General features: G+C 36.6%; 1 protein-coding gene across 1 annotated transcript in view; it reads right to left on the reverse strand.

Annotated features, from left to right (window-relative positions):
• The window catches only part of PLCL1 (phospholipase C like 1 (inactive)), a 437,313-nt gene that overhangs the window by 64,596 nt on the left and 346,716 nt on the right, over window positions 1-26,001 (reverse strand). The window contains exons 2-3 of the mRNA XM_043998093.1: window positions 12,936-15,407; window positions 8,322-8,525 (exon numbers count right to left, since the gene is read on the reverse strand). Coding sequence (XP_043854028.1) covers window positions 8,322-8,525; window positions 12,936-15,407 — 2,676 coding nt within the window. The remainder of the gene's footprint in view (window positions 1-8,321; window positions 8,526-12,935; window positions 15,408-26,001) is intronic.

The raw sequence follows: 26,001 nt of genomic DNA on the forward strand, positions 1-26,001 counted from the left end.
GACTTAGATAAGCTATAGATAGCATGCTTATCAGATTGGTAGATGACATTCACGTGATGAACAATACAAGCTCGATGGAACCTGGCCTACTGCTGGCAAGCTAGCAAGGGAGATGCCCCCAGGCAGCTAAGTTTTGTTTTGGGTCACTCACCTCAATCCTCTTTTTACTTCCTCTCAGTTATCAATATTATTTGGGGAGGAAGAAACCTTGGAATCATGTCATGGAGAAGAGCTTGTAGCAAAGTTTCTTCTCTTGGTACGCAGTGCCTGCTCAGGAGAAAACTAAGCACATGTTTGGACAACTGCGATATCTTTATTTCTCACATTTATTTTTCTAAACATCTGCTGTGTGTTTTGTAAGTTGTCTTGTTTAAGAAGGGTAATGTCCTGCAATCTAACTAGCTCTCTTATTAATTAATACCGTTCCATTTGTTGCTTTGGGCAATTTAAAAAAAAACATTGGCCATACATTCTCCATCAATGGAACATCTGGAACTATAAAAAGGAAAAAAAATGTATATCACAATGCAAGGAGACAAAGTTAACACACTAGGTACCAGTCAGGAGTCAAAAAAGATACCAGATAACAGAATGTTGGGCCAAATCAAAGAAGACCTGTAAGGGAGATATAGATAGATGATAGAATGATAGATAATAAATAGATAGATAGATAGAGAAAGAGAGAGATAGATAAATGTTATATAGAAAGATGTATATGGGTATGAGGGAGAGGAAGAGAGTAAGAGAGAGAATTTTACAAGCTTAGCAATATGTAGCTAGATAATAGTTTGTCTGAAAAAATTGATGAATTTTCATATCCTGAAATCTCAAAATCTCAAATGAGTCAAAAGTGTGACATAGCAGCCAATAAAGTTAAATGATGAATCAAAAAACATTTAAATTGTCTACTATGTGCAAAGCACTGTGCTAAGTGCTTGGACTACAAAGTCATACCAAAACAGAGCCCTGAGGTTTTTACACTCCACTAGGGAGGCAATGTGTAAATAACCAGACACAAACAAGACATATACAGAGTAGATGGGAGGTAATCTCAGAGGAGACAACACTAGGAACTAGGAGGACTAGGAAAACCTTCCCAAGTGAAGACTTAAAGGAGGGCATGGAAACTAAGAGGCAAAGTGTGAAGAGAGAAAATATTATAAGCATAGGTGTAACTGTTATAAAGGCATAGAGATAGAAGATGGAATTTCACATGAGTCAGTGTAGGCTGGATCAAGAGGTATATAGTGTCCAAGATCAAGGAAATCTCATTGCATTATCATAAGGTCAAACCACAACTGGAATATTATAGCTCTGATTAACACATTTTAGGAAGAATAAGCTGGAGAGTATACAAAAGAGGATGATAAGGTTGAAAAAAGGTCTCATGGGGATCAGCTAAAAAAAAAAACTGGAGATGTTTAGCCTGGCAAAAGGAAAACAAAAGGATGTGATGACTCTCTGATTATGTCAAGAGTTACCACATGGAAGAGGAATTGGATTTGTTCTGCTTTTCCTTGGGGAAAAAAATAGGAACAGTGAATACAGAGACAGGTAGGTTTAGGTTCAGTGTAAGTAAAAATATTAACAAATAAACAATTAACCTGAAGTATTATGGGCTGACCCTGAGTTTTCCCTCACAGAAAGTCCTCAAGCCAAAACTAGATGACTATGAGTCAGTTACATCTGGTAGTTTTGGAATTCCAGCCTCTGAAAATCTGTCCAACTCTGATATTCTGGGATTCTGGGATTCTGGGATCTAGGACCTGAGTCTTTAGATTGTGGTACTTTGTGAAGTGGTGCATGTCAATGAATTATTGTTTTATTTGTTTGGGTTTTTCTTTTTTCACTTGCCCCATTGTTATCTTATGAGTCAATTAATTTGTCTGTGATATATGCTGATATGAAATACCAAAGAAACCTAACATTCCTGGGTAAGAAAACATTGTTTTACTGAGCTGCTTGGAATTTAAACTGTTTTCATGAAGTATATTTACACTCTTAGAAAACCAAATTTTCTTGTTTTGAAAAACTATGCTTTTTTGCCCATCCTTGTAATTCCATTGGTGTAGGGAAATCCTTCTCCCAATGAAAACTGGAAGCTTTATAGCCCTCGTTCCCTGAAGCACTAATGGAATAATCAATTTGCCTTGGGTCATACAAGCAATATATGTCAGAACTGGGACTTTAACACAGTTGGGACTCCGCAGTGACACATTCTCTCTTTCTCATCTCTAAGCCTTGGTATCACTTGGGAAAACAAAATACCCCTTTAGAACTATGGAGTAACACCAAAGACATGAAAAATTATTTACTTCTGCTTGAAAACCCATGTTCAGTAAGGCCATATTGAACATTATGTTGGTTCCACTGTGAAAAAGATTAGATAATAATAATAGGTACCTAGTATTTAAATAGTGATTCAAAGTTTGCAAAATGCTACACAATTATCTCATTTGATCTTCATACCAACCCTGGGAGGTAGGTGCTATTATTATCCCCATTTTACAGATAAGGAAACTGAGGCAGATAGCAGTGAAGTAACTTGGCTAAGTTCATACAGCTACTAAGTATCTAATGCCAACTCCAAACCCAGTGCTTTATCCATTATGTCACACCACTGAATTACATAGCCATTTTCTCATTTTGAGAGTTTTCTATTCATAATCATTTCCCAGTTCCCTCCTACTGACAAAGATCAGGCACATTGGATCTATGTATTATGGCTTGTTTTTATTTGTTCTGTATCTTCAGAAAATATTTTATGTCCACAATAGCAAAACTTTAACTTCTGTTAATGTTCAAGAATATGGTCTAGTAATCACCTGCAGAAATTGCTTTGAATTTCTTTTTTTTTTTACAGCTACAAATGCCCTTTAACTACTTTGACCTCTGACTAATTTACCCAAGACACTCTTGACTCAATAAATAGTTTGTATATTAATTCAAACACAGAAAATAACAAGGAATCCACAAGGGTTCCCTGGCTGTGTATCAAGAAATATCCTACACTGCAGCTAACAGGATTGAAACCAAAATGTCAGCCTTTAAAGATGAAAAAACATTTGAGGAAAGTCATTCAACAATATTTATAAACATTCTTTATAAGCCAGAAAATCCACTGAGCCTTGTCTTATTGGTTGCTATTAATATAAAAGATGTGATCACTGCATCTGAGGGAGTTAGACTCAAGTTAGGGAGAGAAATCATCTGTACCTCGCATTTTATGCTTATCATTGTTAGCACAAAATAAGGGCCCCTGAGACAGAGGGCTTTTTGCTAGAATTGGATTATGGTTAGGATCATTATAGTTAAGGGAATCTGGGAAGGGGGAGGAAGGAATAGGCAGTCTTCAAAGTAAAGTAGTTAGATGATAGATGGATAAATATCTAGACATATGATTGATAGATGATAGATAATTGATAGATGTTTGATAGATAGATGATAGGTGATAGATGACAGATATATAGATATATAAATAATTGGTGAATATTGTTTGTTCCAGCTATCCCAGCCTAATTACAGGGATGCTTAATATTCAGAACCATATGGATACATTATGCATGTCCAGAAAATAATGTAATCTTATGAAGAAATTGGATTTAGCCAGGACTAAATCAGATGATAACTTGGCACCAAACTGTTCTTAAGGACAATTTTAATACTATATAATTCTTGAAAGGATAGAGTCGAGCTATGTTTGGAGCATGCATAGACCCTCTTCCTCAATGGTTAATAAATAAACAAATAAAGCTAATCTGAATTCTTCTATCAAAAGAATTTGAATTTGTTCTAAATTTCCAGGAGGGTCACAGTTATAGGAATTGGTATTATTAAGAAATAGCAATATAGCATTGCTACTAGAAAGATAAATAGGGAGAAAAATAGGATGGAGGGAAATACATATTTAATAATCATAATTGTGAATGTGAATGGGATGAACTCATACATAAAATAGAAGTAGGTAACAGTGAATTCATGATTTAGACATAACGGGTGATATAACTAAATTAGGGGAGTATACAATAATTTACCTGTCAGATCTATGACTAAGGTAAGAATTTATGACCAAACAAGAGATAGCACTACAGGATATAAAATGAATAAATATGACAACATTAAATTTAAAAGGTTTTGCACCAATGCAGCCAAAGTTAAAAGGAAAATAGAAGATGGGAGGGGGTAGCAGAATTCTATAGTAAGTTTCTCTGATATTCTCAATTTCTCAAATATATAGAGATAATGAGTCAAATTTATAAGAATACAAGTCATTCCCCAACTGATAAATGGCCAAAGGATATGAACAGGCTTTTTTCAGATAAAGAAATAAAATCTATATTCATATGAAAAAATGCTCTAAATCACTCTTGATTAGATAAATGAAAATTAAAACAATTCTGAGGTACCACCTGAAACTTATCAAATTGGCTAATATGACAGAAAAGGAAGATGACAAATGTTGGCAGAGATGTAGTTAAATTGGGACACTAATGCACTGTTGGTGGAGTTGTGAACCAATCCAACCATTCTGGAGGGCAGTTTGGAACTTTGCCCAAAAGGCTATAAAACTGTGCATACTTTTAACTCAGCAATCTTTGGTATATATCCCAAAGATATTTTTTAAAAGAAGGAATATTATCTATACATATAAAATATTATTCCAAAGTTCTTTTTGTGGTGGTAAATATTTGGAAATTAAAGGGAAGTCCATCAATTAGAGAATGATTGAACAAGTTGAGGTTTATGATTGTGATAGAACACTATTGTGCTATAAGAAATGATGAACAGGATGCTTTCAGAAAACGTTGAAAAGACTTACATGAACTGATACAAGGTGAAATGAACAGAGCAGGAGAAGATTGTACACAGTAAAAGCAATGTTGTAAGATGATCAACTGTGAATGATTTAGCTATTCTCAGCACCACAATGATCTAAGACAATTCTGAAGAACATATGATGAACAATGCTATCTACCTCCCAAAGAAAGAACTGATAGAGACTGAGTGCAGATTGAAGCATACTTTTTAAAACTTTCTTTAGTTTCTTGTTTGGGGATTTTTAGGGGGATGGGTGTTTTCTTTCACAACGTGATTAATATGGAAATATGTTCTGCATGACTGCATATTTATAACCTAGTATCAAATTGCTTGCCTTCTCAATGACAAGAAAGGAGAAAAAGGAAGGGAGAGAATTGGGAACTAAATTTTAAAAAAAATAATGTATAACACTGTTTTTTACATTTCATTGAATAAATAAAATATTAAAATAAAAAAGGACCATTAAGATGATGATGATGATTAATGTTAGTGGCTGGTAAGCTCCTTGAGCGCAGGGACTGTCTTTTGTCTCTTGTTTGATCCTTAGCACTTAGCTGAGTGCCTGGCATATAGTGCAAGCATTTGATTATCAGCACAGGATGATTGTTTAGACAAACCTTTTTCTATAGAAATATTTTCATGGACTTTTGTCCTCTAAACCAAACAAAACTGCATTTTCTTTTCCATTTGTTTAATGTAGTTGCCTTTTTTATTCCCAAGGCAATACAACTATGTAGGACAGGACAGTTTCTGCCAAATCTTAAATTTGTAATGATTAGAGTCCAATTTAAGTACCCTAGTTGTCTTATATCTAACTCATATCCCCATATTTGAGAACAGTTTTCTACAACAAATTATGTTTTTGCCTTTCTAACTAGTCTGGGACTGATCATATTTCATAAACAGGTCTCTAATTCCCATCATAAAACTAAAGGACAAGTTCTTCAAGGGATAAAGAGGACTCATGAAACTGTTATAAATCATGCCTAGTTATTGAATGGAGACAACTATTATTTTCACACAGAACAAGGCCCGTGCTTCTACAAATAGGCATATTTAGAATATCCCAGAAACAAGTATTAAAGGGATAAAAACATAAGGAATACCAACTAGTGTGAAGCAAACACAGCACCCTAGGTAGCCGAAAGTAGATGACTTGCTTCTGTTGCCAAAATTATCCATGTATACCTTTTTTCCTCTGTCAACAAGTCAATTAGTCAACAAACTCTTATTATGCACTTAATATGTGCCCTGGCATATGTAGCCTGTGTTAAGCATTTAGAATACAGAAAAAAAAAGGCAAAAACAGTCCCTGCCTTCCAGGAGTTTACATTCTAAAGAGGGAAAAATATGTAAATGACTAGGCACACACAAGATGTATACAGAGTAATAGTAACAACAGCTAGCTTTCGTTAAAGGCAGCCAGGTGGCACAGTGGCTAGAAGGCTGGGCCTAGAGTCAGGAAGACTCATCTTTCTGAGTTCAAATTTGGCTTTAAACACTAGTTGTATGACTCTGGGCAAGTCATTTAATCCTGTTTGTCTCAGTTTCTTCATCTGTCAAATGAGCTGGAGAAGGAAATAGCAAACCACTCCAAGTATCTTGGCCAAGAAAATCCCAAACTAGTTCCCAAAGAGTTGGACATGACTGAAATGACTGAATAACAACAAAGCATTTATTAAGTACCTACAATATTCTAGGCACTGTGCTAAGTGATTTATGAATATTATTTCATTTGATCTTCCCAATAATCCTGAGAGACAGGTGCTTTCATCATCATAGTCATTTTACAGTTAGGGAAAGAGAAGCTAATTAACTTGCCCAGGATAACACAATTAATATGTCTTTGGGATCAGGTTTTAACTCAGATCTTGACTCCAGGCCCAGCACTCAATCCATTGCACCACCTAGCCTCCTTTCACTAGTTTGAGTAGGTGAAATAGATAGAAGGGAATAAAACTGCCAAAATTATAGGTATATTTCTTTTTTTTCTTTTATCAACAAGTCCATCAGTCAATCAATAAGGATTTAATTAAGCATTTACTATATGCCAGACACTAGAGATACAAAGAAAACAGTCCCTGACCTAAAGGACTCACCTTCTAATGAGGGAGACAACATTTCAATACTTGGGTACATACAAGATCTGTAAAGTGTAGGTGGATGTCCTCACCTAAGACAAAGGTTTTTACAATTATTCTAAAGGCTGTCTCAAGAGCATGTGCATGGATGTCCATGAAGCATGAGATATAGCACAAGGTACAGATGAGTCACAGCAGAATGGATTGCCAATGTGCTAGTCATGTTTACTACTTGTAAAGAAAGAGACGTGGGAATTATGAGCAAGACAAAGTGATGAGCCTCTGTGCTTTCAGTTATGGTATTTGAGCCAAAGTTTTGGTTAAGCATGCTGTTCATGGAGTTATAAGCCATATTTCTGGGATATGAATGGAAAAGTTGATGTTCAAGCTCTGGATTAGCCACAAAAATTGACAAACCAAGATACCAGTGATGTCAATGACAACTTTAGGATCTGCAACAGAAATGACCAGTCTGCATCCTGATTTCTCTTGGTTTCTTTTTTGCCCCAGGGCTGGGAGAATGGTTTCACCCACTTTTCTGAAAGGAATGAATTTTAATTCTTAGCTTGAAAATCAAGTGAAGGAATAAGTGGTTTCCATGGCATCAATTTTGATAGTAACTAGGAGACCTAAAGTCACTGTTTAGATAGCAAATGCATCTATGTACTGCATGATTGGCAAAGTGTTTGGTGGCAGGTAGAAGAAAGAGAAGGAAGAAGAGGAGGAGGAAAAGAAAAGAAGGGAGAAAAAAGAAAGGGAAGGAAATAGATTTCATGAGTAATGAGTCATAGGGAACAAATAAACTTCTGCCCAAAACTAATGTGAAATTTGATTTGAAATTCAGTAATTGTATTTTACTCTTAATTTCTTTTATCTTATTTTGGAAGAGTTCACAAAATAAAGTGATTCTTAGTTTCACTTTATAGATTTTGTTCAATATCCTTCAACGTCTTCAAATCCTCTAGCATAGTCCCTTGCGGGTGCTTAATAAACATTTTTCAAATTTAAAATGGTTTTAAACAATTTTAGTTAAGAAAGTTATGGCTTCAAAAGTTTTTAAACTATAACAATTATTTCATTTTAATTGCACTAAAATTCACTACTGACACCTAAGCTTGGTTCACAATATGTATCAATTTAGAACAGAAGTTTACAATCTATGCTCTCCTAATGTATGGTCCATGAACACAATTTTCAGCAGTAACTACATATTGTTAGCTTAAATAAAATAAAAGGCTTTACTTTAAGTGGGGTCAAGGGGAATGTCATTTCAGCCTGTAGCCGGAATGAGAACTCTTCTCTATATTAACCTCAATGAGTAGCACATAGGCAAAACAAACCTATAATCAGCAAAACTGGTAACACTTTTCTAAACACACAAAACCATTATAAAAATGTTGTTTAGGATATAAAATTTCATACCAGATCATAGGCAGCTAGGACCTTTTTCTGAACATCTGGTATTGCCCCCAGAGGTTCCAGGTAAGGGAAGTTATCTTTCATAATGAGAGAGACAGAGGGTGTGTCATCACTGTTTATCAGCCGGGAGGACAAAGTCAACATGCACTGTTTCAGACTGGCAATTGGAGGAAGTCCACAAAGCTCTTTAACAGACACTATTGAATTCTGTCAGGAAAAAAAAAGGGGGGGGGATTACATTGGATAGTTTAACACATTACATCTACTTTATACAGCATCTGTTCTTGATGGGTAATTCCATTAAAAATTTTCATAATTCCAAAACAGATTAGGAGAACTTCATAACTTGAGGTAAAGGGAAAATGACCAATTTTTAAAAGTAGCAATATCCATAGCTACATCTAGTTTTTTTATTTCAGTTTATACCTCTCTTGATTTATCAACTCCTCATATTCCACAAGAACAAGTAGGTCATCTTTAAAGGCCACATTAATGCATTTTATTTTTTTTTTTTTTGGTGAGGCAATTGGGGTTTAAGTGACTTGCCCAGGGTCACACAGCTAGTAAGTGTTAGTGTCTGAGACCGGATATTGAACTCAGGTCCTCCTGAATCCAGGGCCGGTGCTCTATCCACTGCGCCATCTAGCTGCCCAACATTAATGCATTTTAATAGCAAACTTCTCCAAAAAAAGTTTTAGACATTTTTTAAAATTAACAATGGCTCGTTTATTATAGTTTTCTTATTTTTTCTGATGACTACTGTGGAAACTATAATTTCACACACAATTTATTTTGCTCCATTTTCCTTCATAATTATAACAGTAACACATACATTTTACTTTCCACCCCAGTCAACTTACCATTAGTAGTTGTCCTCTGACATCCCAAGGAAAAAGCATTTTTTGAGCTAATTGTATAAAATATATTTTGGAATTACCTATCTTCCACTCACCTTGTATTATAATCACTAGGGTATAGAGAAGACATCAAAGCTATGCAGCTTCCATCTGACCCTTATCAATCAGCTTTCTTTAGGGTAATAAAGTAATCCTTTACAACTCTCTGCCCCAAGTAATATTTACCTGACCTATTTCCTAAGCCTATAGCAATGCCTATATACGTACATATATAATTGTGTATATATGTGTGTGTGTGTGCATATGTATATACACATGCACAGAAATATATGGAAAGGGGGCAGCTAGTTGGTGCAGTGGATAAAGCACTGGCCCTGGATTCAGGAGACCTGAGTTCAAATTCAGCCTCAAACACTTGGACACTTACTACCTGTGTGACCCTGGGCAAGTCACTTAACCATCATTATCCCTGCCCCCCCCAAAAAAAAATATATATGGAAAGAAGGAAGGAACAAAGGAAGGAAACGAGGAAACAAACATTTATTAAATGTCTGATATGTGTTAGGCACTGTGCTAACCACTTTACAAACATTATCTTTTTTTATGCTCATAACATCTCCATTTTACAATTAAAAAAACTTGGGCAAATGGAAGTTAAGTGACTTCCCAAGGTTCACACACCTAGTAGGTGTTTGAGGCTAGATCTGAACTTGTCTTCCTGACTCCAGATCCAGTTCTACCTAATTGCCATATATACGAGTGTGTGTATACATATGTATAGATGGATATAGATAGATGTATATACACATGTATATGTGCATATGCACACATATAAAAAGATATATCAGAATGAAAATATGTTTCTTGTTCTCCATTCTTGAAGAGGACCATGATATCAAGAAGTGACATCATGACTTGAAGTGAATTGGATTTAAGTGAGGGAGGACTGTGCAAACTCAGCAGCCTCACTCTCTCCTCTAGAGCCATCTGGTTCCAGTGGCAAGATACATACCAAGACAACTGGAGATGGCCCAAGATGTTTGAAACAATGAGGGTTAAGTGACTTGCCCGGGTCATACAGCTAGTAAGTGTCATAGCGTTTGAGGGCAAATATGAACTCAGTTCCACCTAACTCCAGGGCCAGTGCTCTATCTGCCTATGCCACCTAATTGCCCATCAGAATGAAAGTATTGCTATAGGCTCAGGGATTTTATATGATTGAGATTGAGATAGATGATAGATAAGATAGATAGATGATAGATAGATAGATAGATAGATAGATAGATAGATGTATGCATGTGTACATGTAGATATGTATTTATCATACTAAGTTAAGGGCAATTATTAATATATATTATAAATAGTTTTTTAAACATTTCCTAAAGATAGGGACCAAACATAATGGAATAATAGAATTATAAATTTCAGAGTTTAGAAGAAAGTATAGCGCATCTAATTTAACCTCCTCATTACACAAATGAGGCTGATTACGGTTGAATGACTTCCATAAGACACAAATAGTTAAAGTTAAAACCACAAACTAGGATACAGGTTTCCTATTTCTTTTTTTCCTTATTTTCCTTCCTTTCCTCCTTTTTTATTCCCTCCTTTCCTTCCTTATATGTGTTGGTTGTTGTTTGCCCTTCATTCTTTTTGTTTGGTTGGTTTGGTTGGGTTTTTGTGGTTCAATGGGGGTTAAGTGACTTGCCAGGGTCACATTAGCTAGATAAGTGTCAAATGTCTGAGGCTGGATTTGAACTCAGGTACTCCTGAATCCAGGGCTGGTGATCTATCCACTGCCCTACCTAGCTGCCACCTGCCCTTCATATCTTAAAGAGGACCATGACAGATGTCATGACTTGCACAAATTGGATTTAAGGGAGCAGGGCTGTGCAAAGTCACCAGCCCACTCTCTCCTCCAGAATCATCTAGGTCCAGTGGCATTTCAAGCTAAGGCCTTTCACAGGTTTACTACTCTATCACACTATTTCTTTTTCCTCTTTCACGATGGAGAACAGTCATTAAGCACATAAGTTTCTTGCATATTAATTGAAAGTTATTGTTGCCTTTTTTATACTCTATGATTTCTGAATATTACAGAATGCTAGAAGTGGAAGGAACACAAAAATAACATAATACCTTTAATTAAAACACCTCTTGTTGATACTCAGAAAATTCATTTACCAGTCTCTTCTACTGAGTTTTACCTATATATAACTATTATATTTAGGTTAGATACATAATTACCATCCTATGATTTAATTTTTCAAAAGCACTGTTGGTTCTGTCATTATTTATACTATTGCAGATAAACCAGTAAGAGATGTTAAAACTAGTCTCAAGGGTTTAAAAAGAAGAACTAAGACATTTTTATACTTCCTTTAAACAGGGAAAAAACTCATACACGACACAGAATAGATTTTTTTTTGGTCATTGTTTTTAGGGAGGGGCAAATGAGGGTTAAGTGACTTGTCCTAGGATCACACAGCTAGTAAGTGTCAACTGTCTGAGGCAGGATTTGAACTCAGGTCCTCCTGCACCCAGGGCCAGTGCTTTAATCCACTTTACCATCTAGCTTCCCCCCACAATACATTTTTATTGATTGAATGGAATTCTTTCTCAAACTAAGTATATTCAAAAATGCATTGTGATGTTTATTTGATGGTATTTCTATTAACTGCTAAATTCTATTGGCTTGAGTCTGCTTGTACGTTTATTAAGTAAAATAAGATTAAAATGCGGAAAATGAACAACTAGTAATATTTATAGTATTTTCCCACCATTCTTTCATTCAAACAGTCTGGACCTTTTAGTACTTCAACACAGTATTGCTCTGCATAAGAGTGTTGGGGAAAAGCATACTGAACTCTGGCATTTCAGCGTTAATAGAAGGAAACAGAACCAGACATAATGCAAAAAGAACAAATCATCTCCAAATCTGCATTCTTTCTTATGATATGTGCTTCTCTACTTATAGATAAGTAGGTCTGCTTTCCAAATAAAGCAGTGACACTACTCTGAAGAATGACTCAGGGCAAGGGAGCTATGCAGTTTCTCCACCTTGCCTCCCTTTTCAAATCCTCCATAAAACCAACTTAAAAAATTACTTCCCTCTTTTGAACTATTCAGGAAGCAGAGAATAGAGATGGGTTCCAGTTTTCATAGGTCTTTTCTGAATAAAAGTAAAGGGATAGAGTTGAAATTTGTTTTTGTTTTAGGTTTTTTGTTTTTTTTGTTGTTGGTTGTTTTTTTTTTTTTGCAGGGCAATGGGGGTTAAGTGACTTGCCCAGGGTCACACAGCTAGTAAGTGTTAAGTGTCTGAGGCCGGATTTGAACTCAGGTACTCCTGAATCCAGGGCCGGTGCTTTAACCACTGTGCCATCTAGCTGCCCCTGTTTTAGTTTTTTTTTTTTAATGAAGAGAAATCTATTTTCTCTCCCTCCTGTCTTTGACTTAATTGGAGAAAAGAAAAAACATATATTATAACAAACATTCATAATCAAGCAAAACTATTTTCTCCAGATGTATGTACATATATATACATGAGGCATGTGCAAATATACACATCATGTATATATGCATCATTATTATTGGGTACATCTATCTATATATTATGTATCTCTCTATATGTAGATAGATATAGCACTTTTAAAACCTCATATAAATGCTAACTAGCTCATAATAGTAGTAATAATATACTAATTTTCTTCTTAAGAAAGAATTAAATTAAAAAACACAAATGTCATAAGGGTCTTGTTACCTGCATATTTTCTCTCACATCTGTGGCTTCTCTCAATGGATGAACAGCTATTTTAAAGATGTCATCTATGGTTTTCAGACCAACATTCCTGAGCATGGTATATTCCCTAACTTTCTTCCCTATTCTCACTGAAAGGCTGCGTTTTGGGGCCTTTCCTCCTCCACTTCGGTTAGTTATTGCTATGTGAACAAAGAGTGTCACATGTTCCATGATCTCTCCCACAAAAGAGCGCAAAGGGATATGCCGATAGCCAGGCTGCAGGCACTCCAGTGGTATTGTATACTGTCCTATAAATTCATCGCCTATGTAATCATCATCCAGGACCACAAAACGGATCATGGCAAGTTCAGGCAGGTTTATTTGAAACTCAAAAGTTTCATCAAAAATAGGATTATCACTGTTTTGTTGAACAGTTTTAGTTCTTTGCTCTGAACAGTCTGCAGGAATACCATGTATTTCAATACAGACATAGGGGTCTATGACATCCCCTTTGGCACAAGCTCCCTTGGGTTTTGGAAAGTTCTGACCACTGATAATTTTAATATGTAGGACTTGAGGAGAGACCCCTGGAATGATACCCTTTGTATTGGCGCTAAAGTAAGAGACTTCATCACGCATGATGGAGGGTCGGAGGACATATCCACATCCTCCATTCTGGAGAAACCAGCCTGTATGTAGATCCATCATTGGACCTGGAGTCTGGAAATTCATTGCCACAATCTGACAGCCGCAATTCCAGAAGTCTTGGGGGTTCAAATTACTTGAGTCTATCCTCATAGCACTTGGGTATACCCTTGATAAGAACCTCTTATTGTAATTTACAAAGTCCTCTGGATATTCATTGGCAATTCTGCTAGCTTCTGTCTCACTAAATGAGCAAATTTCCCAATAACTTTGGCTCTTCATAGACATTTCAAAATCCCTATATTGGACAGATTTACATATAGATACCAAATCTGATAGTTCTTTACAGAGGCATATCAACTTCTGTTCACCATTATAGTCCTCTGACATCTTTTGAGACATTTCAGCTTCCTCATCTTCATCTGTTACTTCCCCTTCCAATATATCTTGGTCAGGAGGCAACTTCTTTCCTTTTACAATTATCTTTCTTTTAAGTTTCTCAGGGGATGGGAGGTAGGCTTCAGATGGCAAAGGTGCTTCGGTGTATAGCTTATTGCCAAAGATCTTTTTCATGTGTTGGGCCATGACTTTCTGCTGTGGCACTGAACAGTGAGTGCCCAAGCAAAGGATAAGTGGATATTCAGAAGATACAAAGGCAAATTTGTTTATCACCTCTATGACACTACGGAAGGAAAGGGGTGTTGTCATGTTGTTACGATTACAAAGGACTGGCTCATTGTCTGGCCCATCACTCACATCAAGTTCTATGCTCCTACAACTCATTTTTAAAGCTCTAACATAGCCATTAATATCAGCAGGTCCCCTGAACTGGTCTTCTATTAGATAAGTATTATGAGAGGCATTGATATAATAGTGTGATAATGGCTGAGTCATGTCTTGAGCCACTTTTCTTTGCTCAGGATCAAAAATATCACATTCTGGTGACAATAAATATTGGGTAAAACCATCAATTGCAAGGAAACCTTTGAGCCGTCCTTCTTCAGAAAGCTCATACCTTCGAATAATATCTAAACACATCTCTTCAGTTATATGAGCAACTCCTTGTTCAGCTTCTAAAAACAGCATGAGGTCATTGGCATCTAAATATTCTTTGTTTTTGGATATCTGTACAAGTAAGAAATAAACTTCTGGTCTGGTACAAAGTTCACTAAAAGCTTCACAAAATTCCTCTTTTGTTACTCGGGTGGTTAGTTTCTCTTTGCTCTTCTGGATTTCTTTAAACTTTAACCTGATTTTAGATTCCTTCAGGGTAGGGTTGAGCTGTTTAATTAACTCTACAGACGTGTCTTCTAACATAATCCCATTGCCATCAACATCTGCTGCTTCAAAAACTGTTTTTAGCCACATAAACCTTGGAGTATTCTCGCTGCCTTCTATTAAATCAAAAGGTTGCTTACTTCGAGAGACCAGGTACCGTAAACCAGAAACCCAAATATTTGCTACATCCGCCGAATTGGCAACTAGGTCCAAAGATTCATAATTCTCCCCATGGAGTATAGACAGGGCACAGTCCTCAGAAATCTGGTCAGCAAGGCCATTGTTCCTAAATGTCTCAGTGTTCTTCCCAAGCCTGATCTCTTTTATAGCAGAAATATCAAGCTTTGCTTTTTCAAGGTCCTTCTTGGAAGGCTCCCAGCGAAGAGCTTGAAGGTCTGTGTCCAGGGTAAAGAAACGATTGTATATCCGGGAATTGGGGCGCACTTTCTTCAGTTCACAGCCAGCCTGCATGAAACTGATACAATCACTGGCACTACTGATTTTCTTTTCCGATGGCATACTGCTGAATGACACAGTTTTCTTTCTTCCACATTTTTGGTTTGAAGGATCCTGCAAGATAATTGGAAAATGATGAATACATGTCTTTTGTAAAACTGACAAATTCAGGAAAACCTAATTAATTCAAAACTGCCCGATGTTCACCTTCAAAATATGGGAAGGGGAGAAAGAAAAGTAATGATATAAAGATGAAGGAAAGTAAAGGTTATAAACTAACAGATTTTTTTCAAACACCATCAACAAAAACCATCATATAATTCAAATAAAGTGATGCCTTAATTATAAATCAATCAGTATTAGATCTAAGGAACTTTAACTTTGTAATTCTTTGATACTACAGTTTAAGATACCATATCACTAAAACAATAAAACTATTTTTTCTGCTTAAAAGGAGCACAAGTAAAACATTTCACTAATTTGGGATAAATTTTCCCCAAAATTGGTTAAAATTTATGAAATGTTAATATGTATTGATATTCCTTTTACAGCATTGTGTATTCAACATGACTTTCCTATATTAAAGTTGTCTCTGAAACAAAATTTTTAACCTTTTTTAAAAATTATTTTGAAGACTAACTATAACCATCCTACCCTTCAAATAGAGAGATGCAAATTTTCAGTGTGAGAACTCTAATGCTAAACAACTTCCATGAAAATCAACTAGAAGTGCTTTTTTATACATAATGTGTTCATAGTCATTGCTTATAAAAGAACAGAAGTACAGATAGTGTCATCTGTTGTTAGAGTGTCAAATGTAACTTAACTTTTGACTGATTCATGGGAGATCTTTTAAAGCAGAAACTATCAATAAGTACTTATTATGTATCTAATATGTGACAGGCACTGTGCTAAGTGCTAAGGCTACAAATATAAAGAACGGACACTTACTAGCTGTGTGACCCTGGGCAAGTCACTTAACCCCCATTGCCCCACAAAAAAAAAAAGGAATAACACTTGGGGGAGACAAAAATAGAACAAACAAAAATATAGTAAATATACAGAGAGAGTGCATATAGTCTGGGAGGAGTAGCAGTTTGGAAATCAAAACAAAGAAAATATTTTGATAGCCATATCAATAAAATAGATCACTTAACCCCAATTGCCTTAAACAGCTGGGGCCATCCCCAACCATCCCTGATGTATATCTTGCCACTGGACCCAGATAGCTCCAGAGGAGAAAATGAGGCTGGTGACCTTGCACAGCTCTACCCACTTAAATCCAATTCAGTGCAAGTCATGACATCTCCTCAATACCATGGTCCTCTTTGAGAATGAAGGACAAACAACAATGACAAAATAGATAAAATTTGCAATCTTATGTATTTTATTTTATCCATTTAATGTTCTTTTCTGAGGGGTTCATAGGCTTCACCAGACTAGCAAGAGGATTCTGGTACAGAAGAAATTAGATAGAAGATCATTCTCAAGCTAAGTGCTGAAGGAAGAGAGGAATCCAGTGAAACAAAGGAGAGGATGGAATGTATTCTAGATATAGAGGATGGCCATGAATACTTATTATGTTGACTTATTATGCATATGCATTAAACAAAGAATTTTCTATTCTATTAAATGGTCTCCTGAATGTTCTAGGTATATAAATAGCCAAAATATAGTCTCTAAGAAAGGTGAAGTGTTAATTACCTCCTTACTTTCCCTGACCTGTGACTCCGAAATAAAACTCAATGTTCCTTATTCTCTATACAAAAGATAGTTATATGAAGTGAAAGACTTGGGAAGATAAATATAAAAAACAATATTGAAACAAGGGGATAGATTTGAGGGAGAGTCCCATCTCAGGAGGGAAGTGGTGCACAGTACCCCCTGCTGTTTTAGGAGATATAACCCAGAAGAGGAGGGGTAGAAAATCTATGAATCTATCATCTCTGAGCTTATCTCTCAGAGGAAAAACTTCTCTCCGATATTCTAGCTATTGGAGATTCATCTGGAATTTCCATAGGATTCTAGGCTCTGTGGGGTCTTCTAAGCCTGACAACTTGTAAGCCAGAGGCCAAAACCAATCCAGCATCAAATTTCATACAGTAAGCACCACAGAAATGGCTTATGCATTTGACATAAGATCTGCTGGAGATGGTTGGGAGGCCAAGAGGCAAGTCTTACATAAAACAATATGCACTGAGTCTATGTGAAAAGATGGGTGGGTTTGGAGTTATAGGGAGTCAACCAAAGTAAATCAGAGTGTATGGCATTTTCAATGACCCCAAGCTGTTCCTTGGCACATAAACCCATCTTTTCCCCACAATATTCTCTAGTGTTTAAGTGAAGTATGTAAAAGGATGTTTCAGATTTAACATTCAATTATCCTAACAGACATGTTGTTAACATGTTATTAAAAGAAACACAAACATCAATGTTCTAATTACAACCTCAGTGGAAAATGACTAGGAGAAAATGATCTAACTACATCAAGGGATTATAGAACGAAGCAAGGGATTATTCAGAGAAGGTGCTACCAATGACAGAAAATAAATGGATCTGACAGGAAATAGAAGCCGCTGAAGAGTTCTGAACAGGATAGGATGTTTGTGAAACTTACTTGGCAGTTTGCAGGTGATGGGTTAGATGGGGGAGAGACCAGAAGGAGGGAGACCAATTAAGGAGGCTATCACAATAGTCCAAATGGGATATAAGAGATTTGATTCAGGATGGTAGTCATATGAATGGAGAAAAAGAGATAGATTCAAGATACATGACTTTTGTTTGAAAATTTGATGGGGATTTGCTGTCTTGCTTTCTGTTTGATGTCTCTACTTCATATCGAATGGTGTTCAATCACTTTTCACTTGTGTCCCACTCTTTGTGACGCTATTTGCAGTTTTATTAGCAAAGATACTGGAGTGGTTTGCCATTTCCTTCTCTAGCTCGTTTGACAGATGAGGAACTGAGGAAAACAGGGTTAAGTGACTTGCCCAGTGTCACACAACTAGTAAGTGTCTGAGGCCATATTTGAAGTCAGGAAGAAGAGTCTTCCTAACTCCAGGCCTGTCACTCTACCCACTATGCCACCTAGCTGTCTGTTTTCTATGTTGACTGTTGTTTTAGCCTTGGTGTTCTTGGTCCATGTCTATGACCAGCCCACAGAAAATCAGAAATAAGGTCCAAATGCTTTAACTGGGGTGCAAAGAAAACAGTTTATGTAAATCTATACTTATGAAAATAATTAATTATATGAATGAAATATTAGGAGAATCTGCAATCCCAATGTATGTGAAGACAAATAGTACAAATAAAATTTTAGGAGGCAGCATTCATTGTGTAGTGGGGGATATACCAAAATAGGAGACAGAAGACTTAGTTTTGAGTACAAGCTCAACCACATATTAGCTGTGTGACCCTGGGCAAATCATTTCAGTTCCATGACTCTGTTTCCTCATCTACAAATGAGGGAAATAAATATTACTTGTGTTACATATCTTACAAGATTGTTTTCAGGAAACTGCATGGTAAACTTAAAAAAACACTTTATAAATTTGCCTCTATCACAAAATATACAAAAGAAACACCAATAATCACTCACAGTCATAACTAGTGCTATTCAATGAGAATGTAACTATATGCCTCGAAGAAATTATCAGTCACTCTGAAATCATGTAGAACAGCATTTAAGCTTCAATCAATATGGCTTTGTGACAAGAAAATCATACCTTACCAAGTGAGTTCCTTCTTGTGATTGACAAACCATAGACTTGTGAGCTTTAGAATACATCTAGTAGGTCTGCCTTGCCTCTTTGAATTTCCAGAAATGTTGTTAATTCCTTTTGATTACAATGTGGCATTCTTATAGAAAATAAGTGAATAACTATGTTAAAGACTGAATCCAAATGGTATTCTTCAATGATGATAACAACCTATTGGAATGCAACATTTGGAAATGAATTCCCAAAAGGTTTTCATCAATAAAATTAGAATCATAGTGTTTGAGGATTGAAAGAGAACTTAAAGATTATTTAACTTAACCCTCTCAAATTAGAGATTATTAACTAAGGTCCCAAAAGATGAAGTGACTTGCCAAACAGTGCCAATAAATCAGGGGCAGAGCCAAGTCTCCTGCTTTCCTATCCAGAGAATTTGCTAATATACAATTCTTCCCTACAATTATCTTTATTGATGATTTCAACAAAGGAATGGAGGATATACTCATCAATTTGAAAATAATATCCAGCTCAAAAGAATTTATTAGCACCTATATCAAATTAGGTCAGCTTGTGAATAATGTTTAAAACCACTCAGTATCAAAAATTGTCTCTTTTCTTCATGAATATCTTCTAGGATAAGAATTATGTTTTCACTTGTACAAAGAAAGGGGACTATTATCTCTTGGCTAGATGATTTCTGGTTTTTTTTTCCAATCTATGATTCTATAGTTTTAACATAAACCCCTTTAGAAAGGATTTAAATAGGAATATTTATTTTATGAAAACAAAATAACTACAGAATTATTTTAAAGGACCAGATGAATTGGCTTCAGGTTTATTATTTTCATTATAAACACATCTGTTCTTTGTGTATTATTTTGAGTATTAGTATTGTTTTGGGTGGTGTGGTGTTTTTTGATTGGGAAATTTATTATATAGGGGATTTCTGAATTCTACTCAACATTTGAAACACAACATTTTTTTGTGGGGCAATGAGGGTTAAGTGACTTGCCCAGAGTCACACAGATAGTAAGTGTCAAATGTCTGAGACTGGATTTGAACTCGGGTCCTCCTGAATCCAGGGCCAGTGCTTTATCCCCTGCACCATCTAGCTGCCCCCAAAACACAACATTCTTAAGTATCATTTAGTCATAGTGCCAAGTTATTTCCATAGAAATGCATCTCTACATTTACAAAAGAAGTCACTGAGTAAGGAAGATGTGATTCAAAGATCTTTGCTATTTTGTAAACCTTTAGAAACATGTATTTCTTAAGTGAGGTATATCTGACTCATTATCAGCTTCACTAATTTCCTTTGGACAAATCTAAATCTTCAGCAGCTCAAATGTCCTTCCTAAGGAAGAATTCAAGAGCAACTACTTACATTTTTATAACCCTAGTCTTGTGTGTATATAGATTGAATCCTATGTATACAAACTATTCCTAAGGGAAAGGTGGACTTGTCCTCATATATACCCTATGAGGGGCACTATTCAGTCACAAAACAATTTTTGGATGAGGGCAAGTGAGGCCTCATCTTTGTCTTCCATGGTTTTACATCAAATCTTTGATATTCATTTTGGCTGTCATTTTAACATGATGTCATAGTTTTTACAACATTGAAGGCATAAGGAGATCTTCCCCCATGGAAGTCTTTAAGATTGGGAGTGCCTCCTATCTGTCTGGCCTAATTTAGTTGTGGTAGTATCTGAAAGACCCTTACAACCACAAGTCTAAAAAAGACAGAATGATTTATTATTCAATCTACTAAAACCACATCCGTGAAAATGAAGCAAAATTTACTTCCATTACAAGATTCTGGTGAAATGATTCATTGAATCAAACACATATAAGATCTTTGGGTGACATAAATATAAATTACCCATTTTAGACTACTGAATTTTGCTTTTTCTTAGTATTTTTTGTATTTAACAACTAAACTTTTGGACTTAACAGAAAATTGTTTTGTTTTGTTTTTTTAATTAGCCTGCTGTGGTCAATTTCTATGCCCCTTAGTTACAAAACAATAAATCTTCAGGCTTTATGCATGGATACAATATTCTAGCAAATTCAAAGTCATCAGTAGAAATTTCAAATGTGTGTGTATATTTTCCTGCCATTAATGTAGGTAACTAGTGACATTGCTTCAATGAAATTAATCTATTACATAATATAAAGTGGGTAACTACAAATTGTGATAGTAAATCAGAATATGACTCAGCCTCTAAAAACCTCTATTTGACCACTGTCTGACCCTAGTGAAAGCTTTCAAATTAAACATTATTTTTAATAAAAGAAAACTTCGTGGTAGCATAAATATTAGAGCTTTAAAAGTCCATTTTAAAATAATTCTTGAAAGGGAAATTATTCCTTTTTAAATTTATGCACTTTTATAAAGACTACTATATCACTCTGTATTAATGTGTTAACTTTACTTCCTGACCATTTCATTCCTGAGCTATTGTTTATTACTACCAAAGTCAAGAGGAAAAGAAATTGAGACTGGGCCAAAACGTTAAGGATTTCTTAAATCAAGTTTTTGGGCAGCTAGGTGTCACAGTAGATAGAGTGATAGACCTGGAGTCAGAAAGCCCTGAATTCAAATCTGGTCTCATACATTTACTAGCAGTGAGACCCTGGGCATGTCCCTTAATCCTGTTTGCCTCAAATGACCCAAAGAAGTAAATGGCAAACTGCTCAAGTATCTTTGCAAGAAAACCCCCAAAAGGGGTCATGAAAAGTCAGATACAACTTAAAAGGACTAAAGTACAAGAAGAAAATCCTTCCATAATAAATAATCATATATGTAGCAAACAGATGAACCTGAGGGTCTTCATTTCTTCCCTGGGATTCTTCATTCAGACCCACTTCTAAGACCCTGAACATTTAAAGTCTACTCTCCCCAAAGAATACAAACAGATGACATGCCTTTTGTGCACCTTATTAAGCAAATTTAACCCCCTAGAGAGTCACAGCAACTATAAATGATGGGTATGGGGATATTCAGCATTTTCAGTGCCAATATGGCTGCTCCACTACGCCATGTCTAAAACCTCTTTGAAATCTCACCGAAACCCAAATGATTATGTGGCTCCAGAATGATGGTAGATCAGTTTCCAAATGGCCAACAGTAAAATCCCTTTTTAATTAATCACTTCTCCCTCCAGACATGTTTCAAGCTTCTCTGTAGATATCTTTCCCTAGAATTAGCTCCTATATAGTGCTCCCTCCCTTTCTTCAGGTAGACCCAGGTGCAAATATCCTGCACTCCAGCATTCAGCACACAATTGTGCTTATTATTTACTAGAACAAAATGCCAGATCTTTTTTTAAGCTAACATTACCTTTTCATTGTTTGCTTTGGCTTTCAAATGAAATCAGCACCTACAAAGCTATAATGAAAGGCAGTCTGGCACAGTAGATAGAGAGCCTGCCTTGGAGTTAGGAAGACCTGGGTTATACTCCTGCCTCAAACACAAACTGGCTGCATGATTCTTGGCATGTCACTTAAACTCTCAATGCCCTCAAGCAACTCTCTTAGACTAACAATTGCAAAAACAGATCATTTCCCATGCTCCCAGGCTACTTTTTATGACTCTAAATTACCTAGCAGGTAGGTCTGTACTAGGGCAGCTAGGTGACTCAGTGGATAGCGTTTGGGGCCTGGAGTCAGGAAGACTCCTCTTCCTGGGTTCAAAGCTAGCATGAGTTCAAATCACTTACTAGCTGTGTGACTCTGGGCAAATTACTTAACCCTGTTTGCTTTAGTTTCCTCACCTGTAAAATGAGCTGGATAAGGAAATGGCAAACCACTCCAAAATCTTTGCCAAGAAAACCCCAAATGTGGTCACAAAGAGTTAGACACAAACTGAAAAACAACTGAACAACAAGGTCAGCATTGGTAGAGGGAGTTTTCTCTTTGGGAGTTCCCGTTACTAATGCAATCACGTTTAAGCCACACATTTTTTAAAGTTATAAAAACAAACCAAGTATATTTTATGCCTTGAACAAGTCACAAAGGACATAATTCTTCATCTCACCTCTCAAACTCCTCGGGCCTTACAAGCCACCTACTGAGTTTAAATATGATCAAAAGCACACGTGTGAACCAAAAATAAACTTACTTCCCAATGACAAGTGCCAAAATGATTTATAGCCAAAATAATCAAAAATGTGTCTGGGAGTCTGTTTCTATGCTGTTGTAAAAGGAGTCCAGCATTCAGAAGCATTTTGTTCTAGTCATTTTCAATAACCATTTCATGTGGTCATGCTGAATGAGACTAGAGAAAGGAGGGACACTGCAATGTGAGGCTAACTAGGAATCAAGGAGTGCCTCGAATCCAGAATCTCCTTCCCCGCTATCTATGGGGGACCTCTATCCCAGCTTCAGATTCGGTGGTAATGACTTCAAGAAAACCCCACACCCTCATGTGGCAATTATCAGCAGGGTGGAGAAGCCCAGCTGGGAGGAAGAAAACTGCCAAAGAAAAGGAGTTAGTGAAACTCTGCTGTGGAGATGAAAGAAAGGCTAAAGTTGCTCTAGGGCTAACTCCATTGTAAGCCTTTTCTGACTCCTGGTAAGACAAATACTCCTGGAACTTTTCTTTAAACCAGAAACTTGGCTTAATATGTATTCACGTGTATTTTTGCCAACTTCTTCCTCATTGGGCTGTTGTAATATCTCCAGAAAGAAGGAAAAGCCCAGAAAGTATTTTTAAGTAGTTGTCAGAAAATGAGAAGTATTTTTAGTTTATTCCAGGCCTAGCTTCTCTCTGCCAGCAGCCTACAATCAGCAAGAAAGGGCTGTAGCCTCAGTTGTCAGAGCTATTCACACAGGGTTACAGGTTGTTACTGGGCAGCTGATTCCAAAGATCTCCACTGAATAGATGACTAGCCTATTGTAATGCTCGGCGTCCTTTCCCTATCATTCTGGCACCACCCCTTGAAACAGAGCCTGGATTCCTGTACCAAGGAATTAATCCAAGGAATTAGTCATACCCTGATCTCAATACTTGCTATTTCCCAACACTCTGGTGTTTAATTTTCAATATCATCACCTAACAAGAAAACACCATGTCTAAATAAGTTTTTAACAATAAAATAAACCAAGTTCTTTGGTTTATATAGTCTCCATATGTGAGACAAAACATCTCTAAATATCAAAACATGAAAGAGATCCCAAGCAGATCTTCACATTTTTGAAGTTCATTACATCCGAAAGTAACCATCCTTCAAGAAAGTTTTTATAATTGTAGGCTGAGACAATCTCAGAAACATCAAAAACTCTGGCCAAATGTGTCTACTTTTTTTCTGTTAAAGCTTTCTAAGATAAGATGTCCAATCACTTCCCATAATAAACAAAAGTTCAAGACAACCCTGAGTTGGCTGCACGGTCTGGTTTCTACAATTAGAAGGCAGTTTTCCCAGATGTTGCTCACAGAGGCCAAAAATTTCTCATTCTTTTCTAAAGATGAAGTCACTCTCATCCACTGTTAGAAGCAGGGTACCAGCAATGAACAAACAATAATATGACAGAAGAATGAAAAGAGCTTTCTATCTCTCTCTCAAAGGTGCTTCATTAAATAAAGATGGGAGGAAAATTCTGAGTGTTACCATAAGTCCAATTAATAAATCTATTTACCTGGGGATGTCCTGCAGCCTCACATCTGAGTTTTGTTTTTTTTTTTTTTTTGTGGGGCAATGGGGGTTAAGTGACTTGCCCAGGGTCACACAGCTAGTAAGTGTCAAGTGTCTGAGGCCGGATTTGAACTCAGGTACTCCTGAATCCAGGGCTGGTGCTTTATCCACTGCGCCACCTAGCCACCCCACATCTGAGTTCTTTGAACAGTATGAAATAAGGTGAACTAAAATTTCTTTAACTGAATACACCAAATATGATTTTATATCACAGTATACTAAAAAGAAAACTTTGGCTGCAAAGTCACATAAAGTATGGGCCGAGTGCCTCCTAGTGCTACGGGGATATCTACCCCAAGCATGTGTAAAAAAAATCAATTATTCATAACTATAACTAACCTGGAAAAATTATATATAATTTGATTTATGAAAAATTATGATTATATGAAAAATGAAAAATTTAGAAAAATTATAATTGGGCCATAAGTCCTGCTGCGGTCGCAATTAAAATGTAAAAATATTTTTGGTGACTAGCCTAATTTGGGGGGGCTAAAGCTAACTGGAGGACTAATCTGGGGACTTTTGACTATTTGGCTATCTGACTTCGTTAATTTAACGTGGGCTGTTTATAAAGTTCCACCACACTGCTCCACTATTGATAATCTAAAAATTAAGAAGCCTCTTAACTAAATAATCAAAGCAGAGTTTATTTATGCGATACTATTTAAAATGAAGAATACAGGGAAATAAAATGTACAACCTAACTGCTTTCCTGTGGTCTCTTTCCACTGCATCTCTTTCCCACCTGCTGTGCTTCCAACTTCTTGAATACAATAAGGGCCTTAGCCGCCTCCTGCCTCAGGGCACGTTACACTTTCCCTGGTTTGTAATAAGGCCTTTAACTTTGTCAGCCCTCCTAGTCCTCTTGACCTCTTCTCAGCCCCCTGTCTCCTTGTCGGAACAGAACTCTCCTCAGTCCTTGTCTGCGCTCCCCTCTAGTCTTGTCTATCTAGTCCATCTGTCCATCCCCCTCCTGTCTCACTCCCAGGTCTATATATACCTTTTCTTCTCTCCACTCAAATCTCGGGGCTTCCTTCGCCCCCACAGACCAAGCTAATCCGCTAGCCAGGGCTGCGGCTGGTTGGGGGGTGGGGTGCACTCCCACTTCATGTGCCTCAGCACAGGCTATCCAGGATCTTTCGGATAGCTCTGCTCAGGTCGGAGGGAGCTGGGGCTTTTTTTCCCCCCAGCTGTCTGACCTGGGGTCTTGTAAAGCCCACGGGGCTTTTTCCGCTCAGCAGAAGCTGAGGAGGAGGGGGAGAGACCCTGAGGGCCTAAGGCTTTCTAATCTTAGCC

Source organism: Dromiciops gliroides, chromosome 3 (genome assembly GCF_019393635.1).
Source record: "Dromiciops gliroides isolate mDroGli1 chromosome 3, mDroGli1.pri, whole genome shotgun sequence".
NCBI lineage: Eukaryota > Metazoa > Chordata > Mammalia > Microbiotheria > Microbiotheriidae > Dromiciops > Dromiciops gliroides.